This window comes from Macaca nemestrina, chromosome 3, assembly GCF_043159975.1.
Source record: "Macaca nemestrina isolate mMacNem1 chromosome 3, mMacNem.hap1, whole genome shotgun sequence".
NCBI classification, from domain to species: Eukaryota; Metazoa; Chordata; class Mammalia; order Primates; family Cercopithecidae; genus Macaca; species Macaca nemestrina.
Window position 1 is genome coordinate 70,352,328 of NC_092127.1, and position 15,695 is coordinate 70,368,022.

The window sequence follows — 15,695 nt, forward strand, 5'->3', positions numbered from 1 at the left end:
TGAAATATTATAAGAGACCATCATAGTGATACATTCAAGAGCTAAAAAGTAACACAAAGCAAAATTATCACCTTTAAAAAGCTAAGGAAGTTTTGAATCCTCAAGATGGTTTTTTACTTAAAAATATTCTGGATATTTGCTTAAGATGTCAAATACTTTGGGTTTTTTTTTTTTTTTAATTTATTTAACACTTCGTGGGCATGGCAATAAGGAGCAGGTGTTTGATCTGATTATTTGATGGGCATGCTAACAAGGCAAGTGTCATGGGATTGATGAAGCAGCTGCTTAACTTCCTCTGAACATCCTAATGACAACTTTCTAAAGAAGCACCACTTGTTACATCAGCTTCTGTGGCATGTTTTCTATAACTGAATAAATGATCATAACCTACAATTGCATAATAACAGACATATTTATGTACCACTTCCTTAAATCCATTAATAGTTTTAAATCTTCACATCTACCCTCACTCCATGTAACACGTAACACAAAGCCTGCCGCCTAACAAATCCTTTTAGGACATTTAATGATACATGTAGTGAAACTAATTACCTAATCCACTTCTAAACATAATCTGATATTTATATAATGAGCAATAAAAATAAACAATGCATCAGAGGGCATTCTACAAATGAGAGGATCTCAGAATATCAGAGTTGTTAAAGATCTAAAAGATTAGATAATCCAATCTTCTCATTTGACAAATGGGGACACCTGAACCCAGAGTCTATTCCTCACACAGGCATATATCTAAATCTTTCTATTCTCCACACATCACAACATTCCTCAAAAGCCCTTCTAAAATGTATAATAATCTTATTGTTATGTGTTTATTTCTTTCTGAGAACTCCCACATTTTAATTCTTTTTTTAAAATTGAAAAATTCATTAGATTTTTTAAAGAATGTTGCAGAAAGGCCAGGTGTGGTGGCTCACGCCTTTAAACCCAGAACTTTGGGAGGCTGAAGTGGGCAGATCACGAGGCCAGGAATTTGAGACCAGTCTGACTAACATGGTGAAACTTCATCTCTGCTAAAAATACAAAAATTAGCCGGGTGTCGTGGTGCGTGCCTGTAATCCCAGCTACTCAGGAGGCTGAGGCAGGAGAATTGCTTGAACCCAGGAGGCACAGGTTGCAGTGAGCCAAGATCGTACCATTGCACTCCAGCCTGGGCAGGACAGAGCAAGACTCCGTCTAAAAAAAAAAAAAAAAAAAAAAAAAAAAAAAAAAAAAAAAGTTGCAGAGAAATACTTAACACCAAGGAAAATATTTTTATAAAACAATTGCTCACTGGTGCCAGTCACGGTGGCTCACGCCTGTAATCCCAGCACTTTGGGAGGCTGAGGCAGGTGGATCACAAGGTCAGGAGTTCAAGACCAGCCTGGCCAAGATGGTGAAACTCCGTCTCTACTAAAAATACAAAAATTATCGGGGCATGGTGGTGGGTGCCTGTAGGCCCAGCTACTCGGGAGGCTGAGGCAGGAGAATGGCATGAACCCGGGAGGCAGAGCTTGCAGTGAGCTGAGATCGCGCAACTGCACTCCAGCCTGGGTGACAGAGCAACACTATCTCAAAAAAATTAAAAAATTAAAAAATAAAATAATAAATAAATAATTGCTCACTGGCATGCCCCTATGAGAAATTTCTGCAATGTTATATTCCTTGCTGTTATAGGTAGTGATAATTAGCAGACCATATTCCATTAATTTCTTCCTGGACTAAGGTGCAATGAAGAAATAGTTAGTTTTACTTTAATTGAGTAGAGTTTAGTTGCATAGAATACCTACAAATGGAATCAAAATTATGAATTACATATAAGTGCTGGTACATCAATGCAGATAGTGAAATTTTCTTCAAAGGAATTCTCTATGCATCAGCCGACAAGGAAGTATTCACACTTACTTGTGTGTGTGTGTGTGTGTATACACACACATAGAAACACAAACTTAGATAAATGACTTATGAGAACAAGCCAAGACCAAAAGTGAAATTAAATCTATTAGAAAAGTTTAAAACCCTACAAAGAAGCATTTTTTAAAAAACCACAGTTGGCACATGATCCATTCGTCTAACTTTCAGGTTTGGCGTCTCCATCCCCTTGGATGTGGGTTGTAGTTGTAATCAGCTACTGGAAGACAGTAATCAGACCTGGTTTCCATGGACATGATTGTGGAATCATTTCTTGAAGCCTGCCTATAATATGCATATGGCAACTGTGAACCATATTGGGAGTTGGTGGACATATTATTATTGGCTGTGACATTATACTCTTGCCTTCCACATGAGCCCATATAGGCCTTCTGGCTTTGAGGAATATAGGACAATCTTTCATTCCAATCCTCTGGAGGCCCTGGAAGCACCTTCCTCCGAGCTGCTGAGATCACATTTGCCACAATGGATTCCTGGATGTTTCTGGGCCTGAAAGCATCATCCACTAGACCGAGAGGAGATTTTGCTGCTGCTTCCCAAGGAGTTGGTCTCTTGTTTGCTTTCTCTAGTCCATCAGTTGGTTTGCTAGAGTAACTATAAGTAGGCTGGTATACCCAAGGAGATGCAGAAATGGTGGGTGGGATTGATCTTCCGGGAAGAGAAAGGGAGTGCCCACTCTCCTAAAAACAATGAAAATATTAATATATCTAATTCATTTTGGTTTGTGCTGATTGTTACTCCAAAGTATTCCTGGCATCATTACCAAGCACTGCAAAATAATAATAATAATAATAATAATAATTAACCCCCTAGAATGCTTAGTCTTAAAGCCAGGACAGGCTGCCTGTCCTGCCTGTCCCCACCTTTGCAAGAGTGGGCCAAGGGCAAATGGTGGGCTGCCCCTTGACCCCACCTTTTGCACTTGGCCTTCCTAGTTGTTCCCCATCTGTGAACGCATAGCCCCAATTGCTGTCATCTTTCTTAGGCATAGTCACTAGGGGCAGGGCAGGGGCTTTGTCGTCACTAGGAAACACCTTTCCTTCTCTCTGCCCTGTACATAGGCATACGTGCACTCGCATCCCAACCTCATTCCTATCCTGCTTTCCTGGTACAAAATAAACAAAACTTATTGATAACCTCAGAAACAAGCTGTAAATTACCGAGTTTTTTACTCTTCCCAAGTGACTTTTAATCCGTTATCTAATTTTGGTCTAGTGAATGAATATAGCAAAAACAAACAAGAGCTCTGTAGATGTAGTTAACATTACTGGTATTAAATGGCTGGCCCTTTTCCTCTCAAAATCTATTTATATGGTGAAGATCACATGGATTTTTATTTCCTAAGTGGAGTGTATTGCCTTTGTCTCTGAGGGAATTACTCCTGCCTCTTGTTTAATTTGCATTTTGCTTCCGTTCATGTGTATTACATTCCTAGTTCTTGGAGAGTTTGTATCCCTGCAACATTCCTCTGTGTATACTAAATATTCTGCTTGACTAACAACACAAAGATATTATTGATTATTATTATTATTATTTAGAGTGGGGATTTCACTCTGTTGCCCAGACTGGAGTGTAGGGCATGATCATGGCTCACTGCAGTCTGAAACTCCTGGGCTCAAGAAATCCTCCTGCCTCAGCCTCCCAAGTAATTGGGACTACAGGTGCACACCACTATGCCTGGCTAAATTTTTAAAAATCTTTTTTAGAGACAGGATCTCCCTGTTGCCCAGGCTGGTGGTATTAGACTCCTGGCCTCAAGCCATCCTCCTACCTCAGCCTCCCAAGTTGTTGGGCTTACAGACATGAGCCCCGGTGCCCGGCTACAGCAATATAATTTAATGAAAGCTCTTGTGTTCTCATTCTCTCCTTTTATGCCTCTGCATTTCTAGGAATGCTGATGGCTGGCTATCTACATTACATCTTCACACATTCCAGTATGCGTGAGACTACCTGAGATAAGCTCTTGGCAAAACCGCAGAAAGGGTATACCTAGGGGACAGGAGTATCAACTTTGAAAGGATCAAAACATCCTGTTTCCTAACAAAAAACATTACTATGCTTAAAAATTGCTCTCATTTTATAAACAGTTTCAACAGCTTTTCTGTTAATCAAGTTCTTAACTTTAAAGTGAATATCAATACCTGGATTTAGGCAAAATATCTCAGATTCAAATGTTTTGTTTTTGTTTTTTTTATTAGGCACACAAAGAAGGCAGATGGTTCATTCTTGGTTTCTATCTGAAGAATAAGGGGGTCAATATAATGAATCTTGATTCTCTCTTTTTAATCACTTAAATTTTACTTACAACGGTGGAATCTTAGCAAAAACTTGCTTTCACTAATCCTGTCTTAATTCAGAACCACTCATAATTCTCTTTACTATACATTTGGGTGAGGTGTGGGGAATCCTGACTTTTAGTCACCTTCAAGGTCTTAGTTTCTATTTCACATTATGTATGTGTTCATTTCATAAACTCATTTAATATAAATTAACATATTGCACACCTAATATTTCCAGGTACTCTTTTATAAGCTGAAGACTTAAAGATGATAAAGTCCTTGCTCTCAATAAGCACACAATCCAGTACTAGTTTTAGCCCCACAGTAGCTGAATTAAATCATTTATAGAAGACCAGTTTGGGCCGGTGCAGGGGCTCATGCCTGTAATCCCAACACTTGGGGAGGCTAAGATAGATGGATCACTTGAGATCAGGAGTTTAAGACCAGCCTAGCCAACATGGTGAAACCCCATCTCTACTAAAAATACAAAAGAATTCTCCAAGGTGTGATGACATAGGTCTGTAATCCCAGCTACTGGGGAGACTGAGGCACAAGAATCACTTGAACCCAGGAGGCAGAAGTTGCAGTGAGCCGAGATCAAGTCACTGCACTCCAGCCTGGGTGACAGAGCAAGATTCTGTCTCAAAATAAATAAAAAATAAATAAATAAATAAACAAACAAACAAATAAATAAAAGATTAGAGAAGATAGAGAAGAGACTCTTTAACTATCTTGACAGGAAAAAATAGGAAGTTTTCTAAACTGTGAGAAGTGGTAAGTCTCACTGTGATGAAGGGAAATGTAGCTCTCTCCTGTGGTGTGTGTCTATATCTCATTTTTGTCCTTTCTGTGGAAGAGTTAGAACAACACTGGTCTACAGCATCCCTGGGAGAGTTTTCAGAGTCCCATGATTTTGCTTTGTGTGGTCTTTGATTATGGTAGAGGCAGGCAGCAGAGAAATTCTAGGAAGACAGAGGTGGGTCCCTGGTGAAACCCCACCTTCAAGCCAAAATAGTCTGAAACTCACAGCCCAAAGTGAGAACTTCTATTCCTGTTTGCCCATTCTCTCCTGATTGGTTCTTTGTGAATAGTGTCTTTTTTTTTTTTTTTTTTTTTTTTGAGACGGAGTCTCGCTCTGTCCCCCAGGTTGGAGTGCAGTGGCGTGATCTCGGCTCACTGCAAGCTCCACCTCCTGGGCTCACGCCATTCTCCTGCCTCAGCCTCCCAAGTAGCTGGGACTACAGGTGCCCGCCACCACGCCTGGCTATTTTTTTTATTTTTAGTAGAGACAGGGTTTCACCATTGAGCCAGGATGGTCTCAATCTCCTGACCTTGTTGATCCACCCACCTCACCCTCCCAGTGTGCTGGGATTACAGGCATGAGCCACCATGCCCAGCTGAATAGTGGCTTTTTACCAGTCGAATGTTTTCCAAAACTACCTATGGCCCACTCCACCCACATCCTGTGCCTATAAAGGCCCCAGACTCAGTCACTAGAAGGGAGAGATGGCTGAACTTTGAGGGAGATGGCCAGACTACAGAAGAGATGACCTGACTTCAGGGGAAGACAACCTGCCCATCCCCTTCCCTCTCCAGCTCCTCTCTCCACTGAGAGCCATTTTCATAACTTAATAAAATTCTCTGCCCTTCAATTGTCTGTGTGACCTCATTCTTCTTGGACGCTGGCCAAGAGCTTGGAACTCACCGAGTGCAGATACCCAGAAAGGCCATCACACCAGCCCTTTGCCCACATTGATGAAGGGCAGCCACCCCACACAATGAGGCAAGAGCCCAGCTGAGCTGCTAACCACCGTCTGTGGACAGCAGAACTAAGAGAGCACTGTAACGCTCCCTCTGGGGCTTGGAGGTTGCAGGCACCCCAACCTGGGCACCACCATGGGCCCCAAATGAAGTTTGCTCCTGTCAGTGCCCAGAGTGGCCAGCCAGATCCCACACTCGCTCACTCATGTGCTCCCTCCCTCAAGGGGTTGAGCGCAGTGGGCTGAGTAAACAGGGCACCCCTGTTGCAAGTCTGGCAAAGAGGTTAAAAAAAATCCTGCATCAATTAGATGTACACCTTGAGGGACTGCTTTAGTCAGTTATTTAGGTATTTTAAAAGATAGAAGGCTGAGAGGATGGCAATAGATAAAGGGAGCTAAGACTTTACAGAAATCTCAGTGAGGCCCCTGAACATATATACAGGTGTTTAATTCACTGACTAATAACTGGAAAAAGAAATAATTATCAATATACTTGGGAGTATTAAGTACTATGTGAAAGCATACATGGCAGTGATAAGACATCCAAAACATTGTATGAAAGAGAGGAATTATTTTTTGGTGTTTCTCTCATGCACTGAGTTTGAAAATATCCAGGAGAATTGAAATTTGACAGAATTTAGAAAGTTCAAAATATCGTTCAGTGATATCCTATTAACAAAGAGATGAATGTGCAGGGAGAAAACTAAAATATTGAAATATGGGATGGAAAGAGTAAGCCAAGGCTTTCTGAAAGGAAATTAAAACCTAGGATTGAAGCTGAAAGCAAAAATCTCACGCCAAACATGCATATGACAAATGTAAGAGCAGGGTCGGTTGTGAGGAAAGAGGAGTGATGAGCTCAATAAGCAAAATGACCATTGCTCTTCTGCATTTCCCCAGACTGACGAACATGCCTCCACATTCTTTCATGTGCTAGTAATAGAGAATAAAATGATAGACCATTTTAGGTTAGAGATCCAACTGGGATATAAATAAATCATTCCATAGGTACAATGTAGTTTCCGTTTGTGCCCAAAATATTGCAAGCCTCTAGCATCCACCTACACCCATACTTCTAATTTTAATGTATTTCCCCAAAGCAATTTTCACAGTGTTTTTTTGGTGCTGTTTGCCTCTGTCCATCACAGTTCCAAGGCTCAGGCTGTTCTCTGCTTGGCTTGCTGAATGCAGCCATGTGATACACCCTGAGCCAGAAATGACCAAAGGAACCTAAAAGTAGCAGAGGTGTTTCTTTTGTTTTGGAATTTGAATGTCTGAAGCTGGAATCCTAGCATAGCATGGATTAGGTCCTGGGTTGTCCTTTCAAGCATGGGTTGTACCATTATCAAGGGAATTTAATTTTTTTTTTGTATGAGAGCACTTAACTGTAACCAAGATGTTAAATTAGCTTTACCCATGATGTGTCATCAAATGCTGCTTTCTTTTTGTCTCCCACTACCTTTTAAACTTTATTAATAAAAAAAGTTTTCTGCTGCCACTGGAAGAAAACTTAGCAGATCCTGGGGCATTTTGCTTACTTTTGGGAATAGTTTAATGGTTGCCTTAAGTTACTCAAACCAGTTTTATTTTGAAATAGAAGATTCCATCTCCTGAAATAACAAACTCCAATTTCAACTTTATTAAAGTTAAATCTCCTCCCCTTCCCCAGCTGGGGCCCACTTCAGAAAGCCTGCCTTCCTTCAGGGGAGGAGTTTGATTGACTTCTTCACTCTACTTCCGCTTCTTCTCTCAGGTCGCTAACTCTGCCTTCTGGTCCCCTGAGATTGGAGGAAAAAAAGAGTAGAGAGAAAAGAGCAGAAGGAAATTTTTACTTGATTTGGCAACATGATATTCTGGCCTCTTACTCTTATGGGAGATTGAAAGATTCCCATCACTGGGGACATCTTACCTCCAGTCCTTGATTCATGCTAATTCTTCTCTCTTCTAGGGGGTGACTTTGCACTCATCCTGTGTGCTCCCTTAGGCAGCTGTCTACCTACAGTGCGTAGCTACTCACATCATTTGCCTGTGGGGATGTAGAAGAAAATTTCCTGCTTCTTTGCCAGAACAGTTTCTCGGCCTGTCCCTTGCCCTCCAAATTTCCTGAGTGGCACTCAGACCCCACTCTGACCTCCTACCCATCCTCATGCAAGTATCTCCCATGAAGTTCTCTAGGAAGACACTTTGAAACTCTTCTCGCACACAGCTTGAGGTAAAAAGGTGAAACCCCCTCCACGCCACCTACTCCAAACACACACATCTTCAGCACTCTGGAATTCCTTCTCACAGAATCCTCTCTCCTTGCCATAATCAAACCCCTTTTAATCACTCGGACCTGGCTGAAGGGTTCAAGAATTGTGGAAGTCATTTGCTACTATTTTCTTCGTAAAGTCTGTATTTGAATCTGGAATGTCACTTCGGTGGGCAGCATCTCTTCTATCTGGGGGCCTTGGGTAAAACTTCAATATCTTGTCCTCTCATTTTCAATACAGTACAAAGCTCCCTCTCTCTTATTTTTCTTTTTAAAGTAAAATGTAAGCTAAAATTGGAAATATTTTTTCTACAAATCAGTTCCAAGAAATTTCTCTAATAACTTCAAATAAAGTTGAAACCTTATACCTCACTGAGGCCTTTCTCTAGAGAAGAGGGGTACTTGTTTCCAGAGCATCTTGGTCAATCCTTAGGCTCTAGATTTTGGGAACTTCTTTATTACATTGAATAAAACATTGCTTCCCATGGCTTTACCCCAGTGATTCTGCTAACATGGATTACATCTGCTTCTACTTCTATGCAGCCATTCCTTCATACATTCCCAGTTTCTTCCACCTTTCCTGATATCTTCACTATCCTGTTGCTATCTGTTATTTTTCAAACTAAGGAGAAATAATATCTATGTCATTCATTCCCTCAAGTTCTCCACATCCTTCTTCCTCCAGTTTGTTGGGCAAGGCTAATGCAGGTATAATACCTTGATCTTCTTATGTAGATGTGTGTACATAAACACAAGGCCATGTGCTGAGTGAAGACATCATTCAAAATGACTGAGGGACCGTGTCATCTGGCAGATGGTATAGTTAATACTGCATGTGGAACATTCAATCTGTGTGCATTTAGAGCATTCTGTTCTTTAATTGTTCAACCCATGAGAGCACACACCAATCTTTAGCTGGCCCAATATAATGCATGCAAGGCTCCCACTGAACTCATGAGTCACCGGGTGTTATAAGTCCCACAAAAGGGCTTAACGCTAAGGAGGCATTTTTCTACCTGTGTCTTTAAAAATAGCCAACATTAATAGACTGCTTACTGTGTGCCAGGCAGTGGGGGCTAATTGCTTTATGTGGAGTGTTTCATGTAATTGTCACAACCCCATGAAGTAGAGACACTATTATTATCCCTATTTTTCCAGAGGACAGTGAGACTTGAAGAAGGTAGTAATTTCCCCAAGGGCAAAAGCTAGTAAGAGTTGGAGTGGAAAATTGAACCCAGGCAGGCAGTCTCATACCAGAGTTCCTAAATCTAACTGGACTATACTTGCAACGATATTGTTTTGAGAGAATATCTTTTTTTTTTTTTTTTTTTTTGAGACAGAGTCTTGCTCTTGTTGCCCAGGCTGGAGTTCAGCGGGGCAATCTTGGCTCACTGCAATCTCTGCCTCCCGGGTTCAAGCGATTCTCCTGCCTCAGCCTCCTGAGTAGCTGGGATTACAGGTGGCCGCCACTACGCCGGGCTAATTTTTGTACTTTTAGTAGAGATAGGATTTTGCCATGTTAGCCAGGCTGGCCTCAAACTCCTGACCTCAGGTGATCTGCCCGCCTCGACCTCCCAAAGTGCTGGGATTACAGGTATGAGTCACTGTGCCCAGTCTGAGAATATCTTTTTTTTAAAAAAAGATTCAAAACCATGCAAACTAAATGGAGTGAGATCTTAGAAATTTTGGAAAAGGTCATTTAAATTTTGATTAAATTTGGATTAATGACTACTGGCGTCTTGGCATTTGTCACAAGAACAGGCAGGTAACCAGGCCGTAGGGAATACAGAGCATCGCATTTAAATGCATTTCTGCTGCATGAAGGTGAGAGAGCTGGGGCTCTGCATGCAGGAGAAAAGCTCAGAAGATCTGAGGGCCTTTCTCAGCTTAACATAAACCATCTTCTCATGTCAATCAAATGTTGATTTATCCACACAGCTTGTTAATAAGACAGCTTAGTTAGAGTCCTTGTTAAACTGTATAGTAACCAATTTAACTGGCAGGGAACACTTGACATGTAAAAAGAAAGTGTGATCTGAGGTTTACTTAGCACAAAGAAGTGAATTTTAAAGCAATGTAAACAGTCCTAGAAGCCAAAGAAGATAAATGTGATGTATGTTTCAAAGTTTAAACTATTTTATACCATAAACCTTGAAAGCGATAAAATTCTCTTGGCTGAAACCCTGCTTACACATGCACTGTAGAGAAAGGGGCTTCAACTGATATGATTTCAATTCCTTTGACTCTCTTCTCTCTTAAACACATGATCAGTAAATATTCATCACAAACATATACTTTATCATACACAGATTCTGGGAGGTCCAAGAAAAGCAAAGAGGAATAAAAGGTATTTCTTTTGCCTTTTTTATCATTGATTAGAATTTCTGAAAAGCAGAGGTCCTAGACGGAATACACAAGTAGAAGAAACCATGCAGGAAGCATGAGGTATTCTCCATTTTTCCATTTGCTCAAGTTGAAATTTTGGGAATCAATGTTGACTGCTCTCCATCTCACACTCCAGACCTGATCTGTCAGCACTGACTTCAAAATACATCCACTATTCGACCAAGTCTTATCAACTTTCACTGATGGCATCCTGGACTAAGCCACCAAAAAGTCTCACCTGGATTATTGCTACTGTCTCCTAATTGATTTCCCTAGTTGCATTCTCACTTCCTTTAATTTATTCTTAATATGCTAGCCAAAACAATCCAGCTAAAACTCAAGTCAGATTATGTGATTCAGTCCACTGATTAAAAACCTCCTATGGCTTTTCATTTCAAAAAAGGAAACACCAAAGTCCTTTCATTGACCTACCAGACCTCACAAAATCTGCCAACTGGCTCCTTGCATTATCTGACTTCATCTTCTTCATGTTCTCTTCCTTTCCCTTTGCTCCAGCCACACTGGCCTTGAACCTTGAGCACACCAGGTACACTCATGCCTCAGGATTTTTGTGCTTGCCAATCCTCTGGATTTTTGTACTTGCTCTCCCCAGGTACCAGCATGACTCCTATCTTGTTTTCTTCAGGCCTTGCTCAAATATTACATGATCACTCAGCTTGGCAATTCCCTCCCTCTCTCAGAATTCCTTACCTTTCTCCCCTGCTTTAATCCTTCTCTTAGACTTACACTCATCTAACGTAAAAAATATTCTACTTAATCATTTTATTTTTCTCTCTCCACCAGAAATTAAGGTCCATCTAAGGGTAAAGGTTTTTGTTTCCTTAAGGCTTCCCTAGAACAGTACTTGGCACCAGAATAGTAGGTGCTTCGTAAGTATTTGTTGAATGAGTGAATGATAATTTCTACATCAGGCTGTCATAAACTGAAAATTTGGTTATCTTCACCAGAATTTTAGGTCAGTTCACAAGATGCAGCCCCTCTCACATATCAGTTACACGTGACAAGGGACACAAACAGAACTATCCCCACCACCTTAAATATATGCAAACCAATATGCACCCCAAGTCACGTTCACCAAGACAGACAGGATTCGCCAATATTTATGAACAAATCAATTTTTCTAAACAAGTGGAAGATTTTTAACGTTTAAATAAATGATTTGCATTCAGTCAGTGGAAGTTTAAGAGTTTCAAACGGCTTTGATTTCACAATTGAGAAAAGTCTTAGAAAATTATGCATGAACCCTAAAGAGAACCTGGAATACATTTGCTAGATTAAATAAATAAGATCTAAGAAGAAAAAGATAAAGGAGATTGGAATTAGGGTTGAAGAAGAGCAAGCTGAAAGTCGATTTACCGTTTATCATAAGACTGCAAGGAGATGTTAGGAAATGGCAGCCTCTACTAACTAATCTCTTAGAGTCACTCCTAGCTCTAATGAGCCCTCAGTGACAATTTTCTTGACAGTAGAAACAATTCCACACTGGAAAAAAATTTCTGCATAGAGATATAGAATCCCTTTACCTAAAGGTCTTTAAATATAAAACAAATGCTCCCTTGAGATGATTTAGATACAACCAAGCTTGATGTCAGACGATAAAAACACTTTTAAGGTCATTTTGTTTTAGTCTCTATAAAATAGTCTTTTCCTCATTCCCTAACACTTGCCTTCTTAAAGTGGATTTTAAGTTTACTTCTACCAGCTGGAGTTTTTGGGAATTCTGTTGTAGGACTCTCTTATCTAGAAAATGAAAGAGAGTTTCTATTTCTTTCAGCAGAAGTTCACAGTATTATTCTGCCTGCCAAGAAGGGCAGAGAATCAGGACTTATAAACCATATTTTTGAATAGAAAAGTGGCCAGGTAATCACGTCGTTTAAATAGTTTCATGGGCCAGGCGCAGTGGCTCATGCCCGTAATCCCAGCACTTTGAGAGGCCGAGTGGGTGGATCATCTGAGGTAAGGAGTTTGTGACCAGCCTGGCCAACATGGTGAAACCCCGTCTCTGCTAAAAATACAAAATTAGTTGGGCGTGGTGGCTCATGCCTGTAATCCCAGCTGCTTGAGAAGCTAAAGCAAGAGAATCGCTGGAACCCGGGAGGCAGAGGTTGCAGTGAGCTGAGATTGTGCCATTGCACTCCAGCCTGGGCACCAAGAGTGAAACTTCATCTAAAAATAAAATAAAATAAAATAAAATAAAATAAAATAAAATAAAATAAAATAAAATAAATAGTTACATGAATGCAACGGACATACTCTGACATCAAAAGAAGAGATAGGGTCTTGTATGTAGCATATCATCTTGGTTCTGTTACTGACTAGTCATCTTAGATTAACTGTTAGATTAAATTTTCTCTTCCAAAACAATAGACTTTTAAATAAAAAGTTTTACTTCCTGCTTCAAGGAAATCTCTTTGTGTGAAAGGGTAAGGCTTGTAAATCACAATGGAGGCCAGCATCTTATATTGGAAAGAATGGAAACTTGGACGTCACACTGACCTGAAAGTTCTGCCTTTGTCTCTTGTTATCCATGCAATTCAACTTCTCCCAGCCTTACTTTCCTTAATTGCAAGATGGGAGTATTGCTGGCTACAGTTTCAAGATTATGGGCAGAGTAAAGATTGTGTTTATAAATGGAATGCCACGTAGCCCAACAAATGGTGATTATTTTTGTTATTGTGGGAAGAGACTGTGTGGCCCTAAAGGTGTCAGAGACCTGGCAGGACCTTTTGTTCAAGAGGCAACTGCAAAGGCAGGCTGCTGACCCAGGATAAAAATAGGAGGGAGACTTGCCTTTGAAGTGGCATTAGCAGTGCACGCCTCCGAGGCTGCTGTGCCAACCCCTGCTGCCCTCCTGTCATCAGAACGCAGGCAGCTGGGCTGGCCAGAAACATTGCCACTGACCTCATCTCCCTGCTAGGTCTAAGTGGGCCAAAATATACACTTCTTGATTTTTTTTAAACCTTCTGTTATAAAAGAATAAAAATAACGATGCTCAGTTTAAGGTCGAGAAGACCAACATGAGGGAGGAATGTGTGCGTATACTTTTGTTGTCTCTTTCATCTTTGAAGCAATGATAATAATAACTAAAATGTATAAAACTTTTACTATGTACTAGCTACAGTTCTAAACACTGTATTTGTTACCTCAGTTAATCCTCTCAACAACCTTATAGCCTCCATTTTGAAAATAAGGAAAGTGAGGCATATAAATTAGGTAATTTACCCTAATATTACCCTAAATTAGGTAATTTTCCCTATACAAGCCAGTATGTGCTTGTATAGGGAAGTTGGAGAAGTAAAGCTATAGGTAATAAAATTTTATTTAAATAATGTATGTTAAGGCGTTAACTCTGTTTACAGAAAAAACTACTATACCAGCAAGTTTTACCCTCTTACCTTTCTTTATTCTCAAAAAAGAAGTATGTCACTCTACAAGTTAGAGCCTGTGAAAATACTTGTATTAATATAGACTGTGTTCTATTTAAGTAGCTGGGATTGCTGTTTTAATTTTTTATAATTCTTGGGGAACAGCCTTATTTAAGTTTATTTTCATAAAAGTCTGGTTTAATTGGTTCAAATGTAAAAAATAAATCTGTTAAACACATTTCAAAATATTTTCTGAAGTTTTCTCTTTCCTCAAAAGATTTAAATAGCAAACGTCATTCATTTAGATTCCCACGGTAGAAAAAGTGAATAATATATATAAAAAGTTCAGATTTCATCAGTTTCTATGGAGAAAAAAGTAATTTTCACAATAAACAAAGGATGTTGATCTTGTTTAAAATAAATAATCTTTTGACCTTGTGGGAGTTTTTTAGGGTTTTTGCTTTTTTTGAGACAGGGTCTTGCTCTATCACCCAGGCTAGAGAGCAGTGGGGCTATCATAGCTCATCAGCCTTAACCTCCCAGGCTCAAGACACCCTCTCACCTCAGCCTCTCAAATTGCTTGCAGTGAGCCACTGCACCCAGCATGTGGGAAGTTTTTGTAGAGAAAAATATTGGTACCTGGCACATGGTAAGCACTTAATTTATTATGAGAGTCATGATTATCACTATAAAAAACATGTTTTATATTGTATTCAGTTATAATTATGTGACTGCTATTTGAAGTGGAGCTAAAAGCCCTTAAGAAAAATTATTTCCCAACTAAAATGCCTTTTGCTTTTTTAGAGGAAAATTTTATCAGTTATGACTTTAAAAACAAGGACTCTTAAGAAATGTGTGCATACCATGTAACAACCTTGATTTGGCTTTTGCACAATAATATTCCCCAAACTTCCCACTGATGTGTTTAGAAGCATCCTCTGTTCCGACTTCTAATTACATTAAAAATCTCTGACAATTCAAAGCTAGTTAATGGCAATGACGAAGACACATCAGCAACTATACAGTGTGTGACGACATAATTTCACAAAGATGTGGAGAATACAGGATGAGGAAAGTGACTGACTTGACCTTTGTAACTGTTTTTCTGACCATTATGTTTCTAAGCTTATTAAATGGAACCTTTGATTAATATCCTGGGCCCTGGGGAAACTTTTTAACCTACTGTTCTTTGAGACATGTAAGATTTACTCCCTATCATATTTATGTTTTCCTGGTCAAAAACATGACCCCAGGGTGAGGTTTAAAATTAGGAATCATAATCACTTGAACCCGGGAGGCGGAGGTTGGTTGCAGTGAGACGAGATCACGCCACTGCACTCCAGCCTGGGCGACAGAGTGAGACTCCATCTTAAAAATAAAATAAATAAATAAAAATAAAATTAGGAATCATAAATCCAGCTCTTCATCAGGAAAGGCATCAACAGCTTGTTTTCTTAAGCACAGAGTAGAAAAAAATTATGTTCAATTCCCTTATCACATCTCTGGTCCAAATGGTAAGTTTTATTTAATGATATCTTTCCTGTTTGAGGGAATTTGCACAATAATTTCATGTATGTCATTTCATTTTAGAGACATGGAGATGCCACAAACTATGTGGGATTTTCAAATGTATGATTGTTTTGCTGGAGGAGAAACATGAGTTAAAGCGAAATATACAATGATGGTCACGATCATGTGCTTTTCA

The 15,695-nt window shown here is 39.8% G+C and overlaps 1 protein-coding gene and 1 long non-coding RNA gene across 4 annotated transcripts in view; both read right to left on the minus strand.

The window, feature by feature from the left end:
- Positions 1-1,240: 1,240 nt before the first annotated feature.
- LOC105486187 (synaptopodin 2) overlaps positions 1,241-15,695 on the minus strand; it is a 172,929-nt gene continuing 158,474 nt past the window's right edge. For 2 of the 3 annotated variants that reach the window (XM_011748905.3, XM_071093099.1), the window contains exon 5: positions 1,241-2,609. In XM_011748905.3, the coding sequence (XP_011747207.2) occupies positions 2,076-2,609 (534 nt within the window). In that variant the 3' untranslated portion in view covers positions 1,241-2,075. The remainder of the gene's footprint in view (positions 2,610-15,695) is intronic. The other variant, XM_011748906.3, reaches the window with a different exon arrangement.
- Positions 7,585-13,114, minus strand: LOC105486186 (uncharacterized). Its single transcript, XR_003019035.2, has 2 exons — positions 7,878-13,114; positions 7,585-7,746 (listed from the first exon to the last, which is right to left on the minus strand). It is a non-coding gene; the product is annotated as an uncharacterized lncRNA (long non-coding RNA).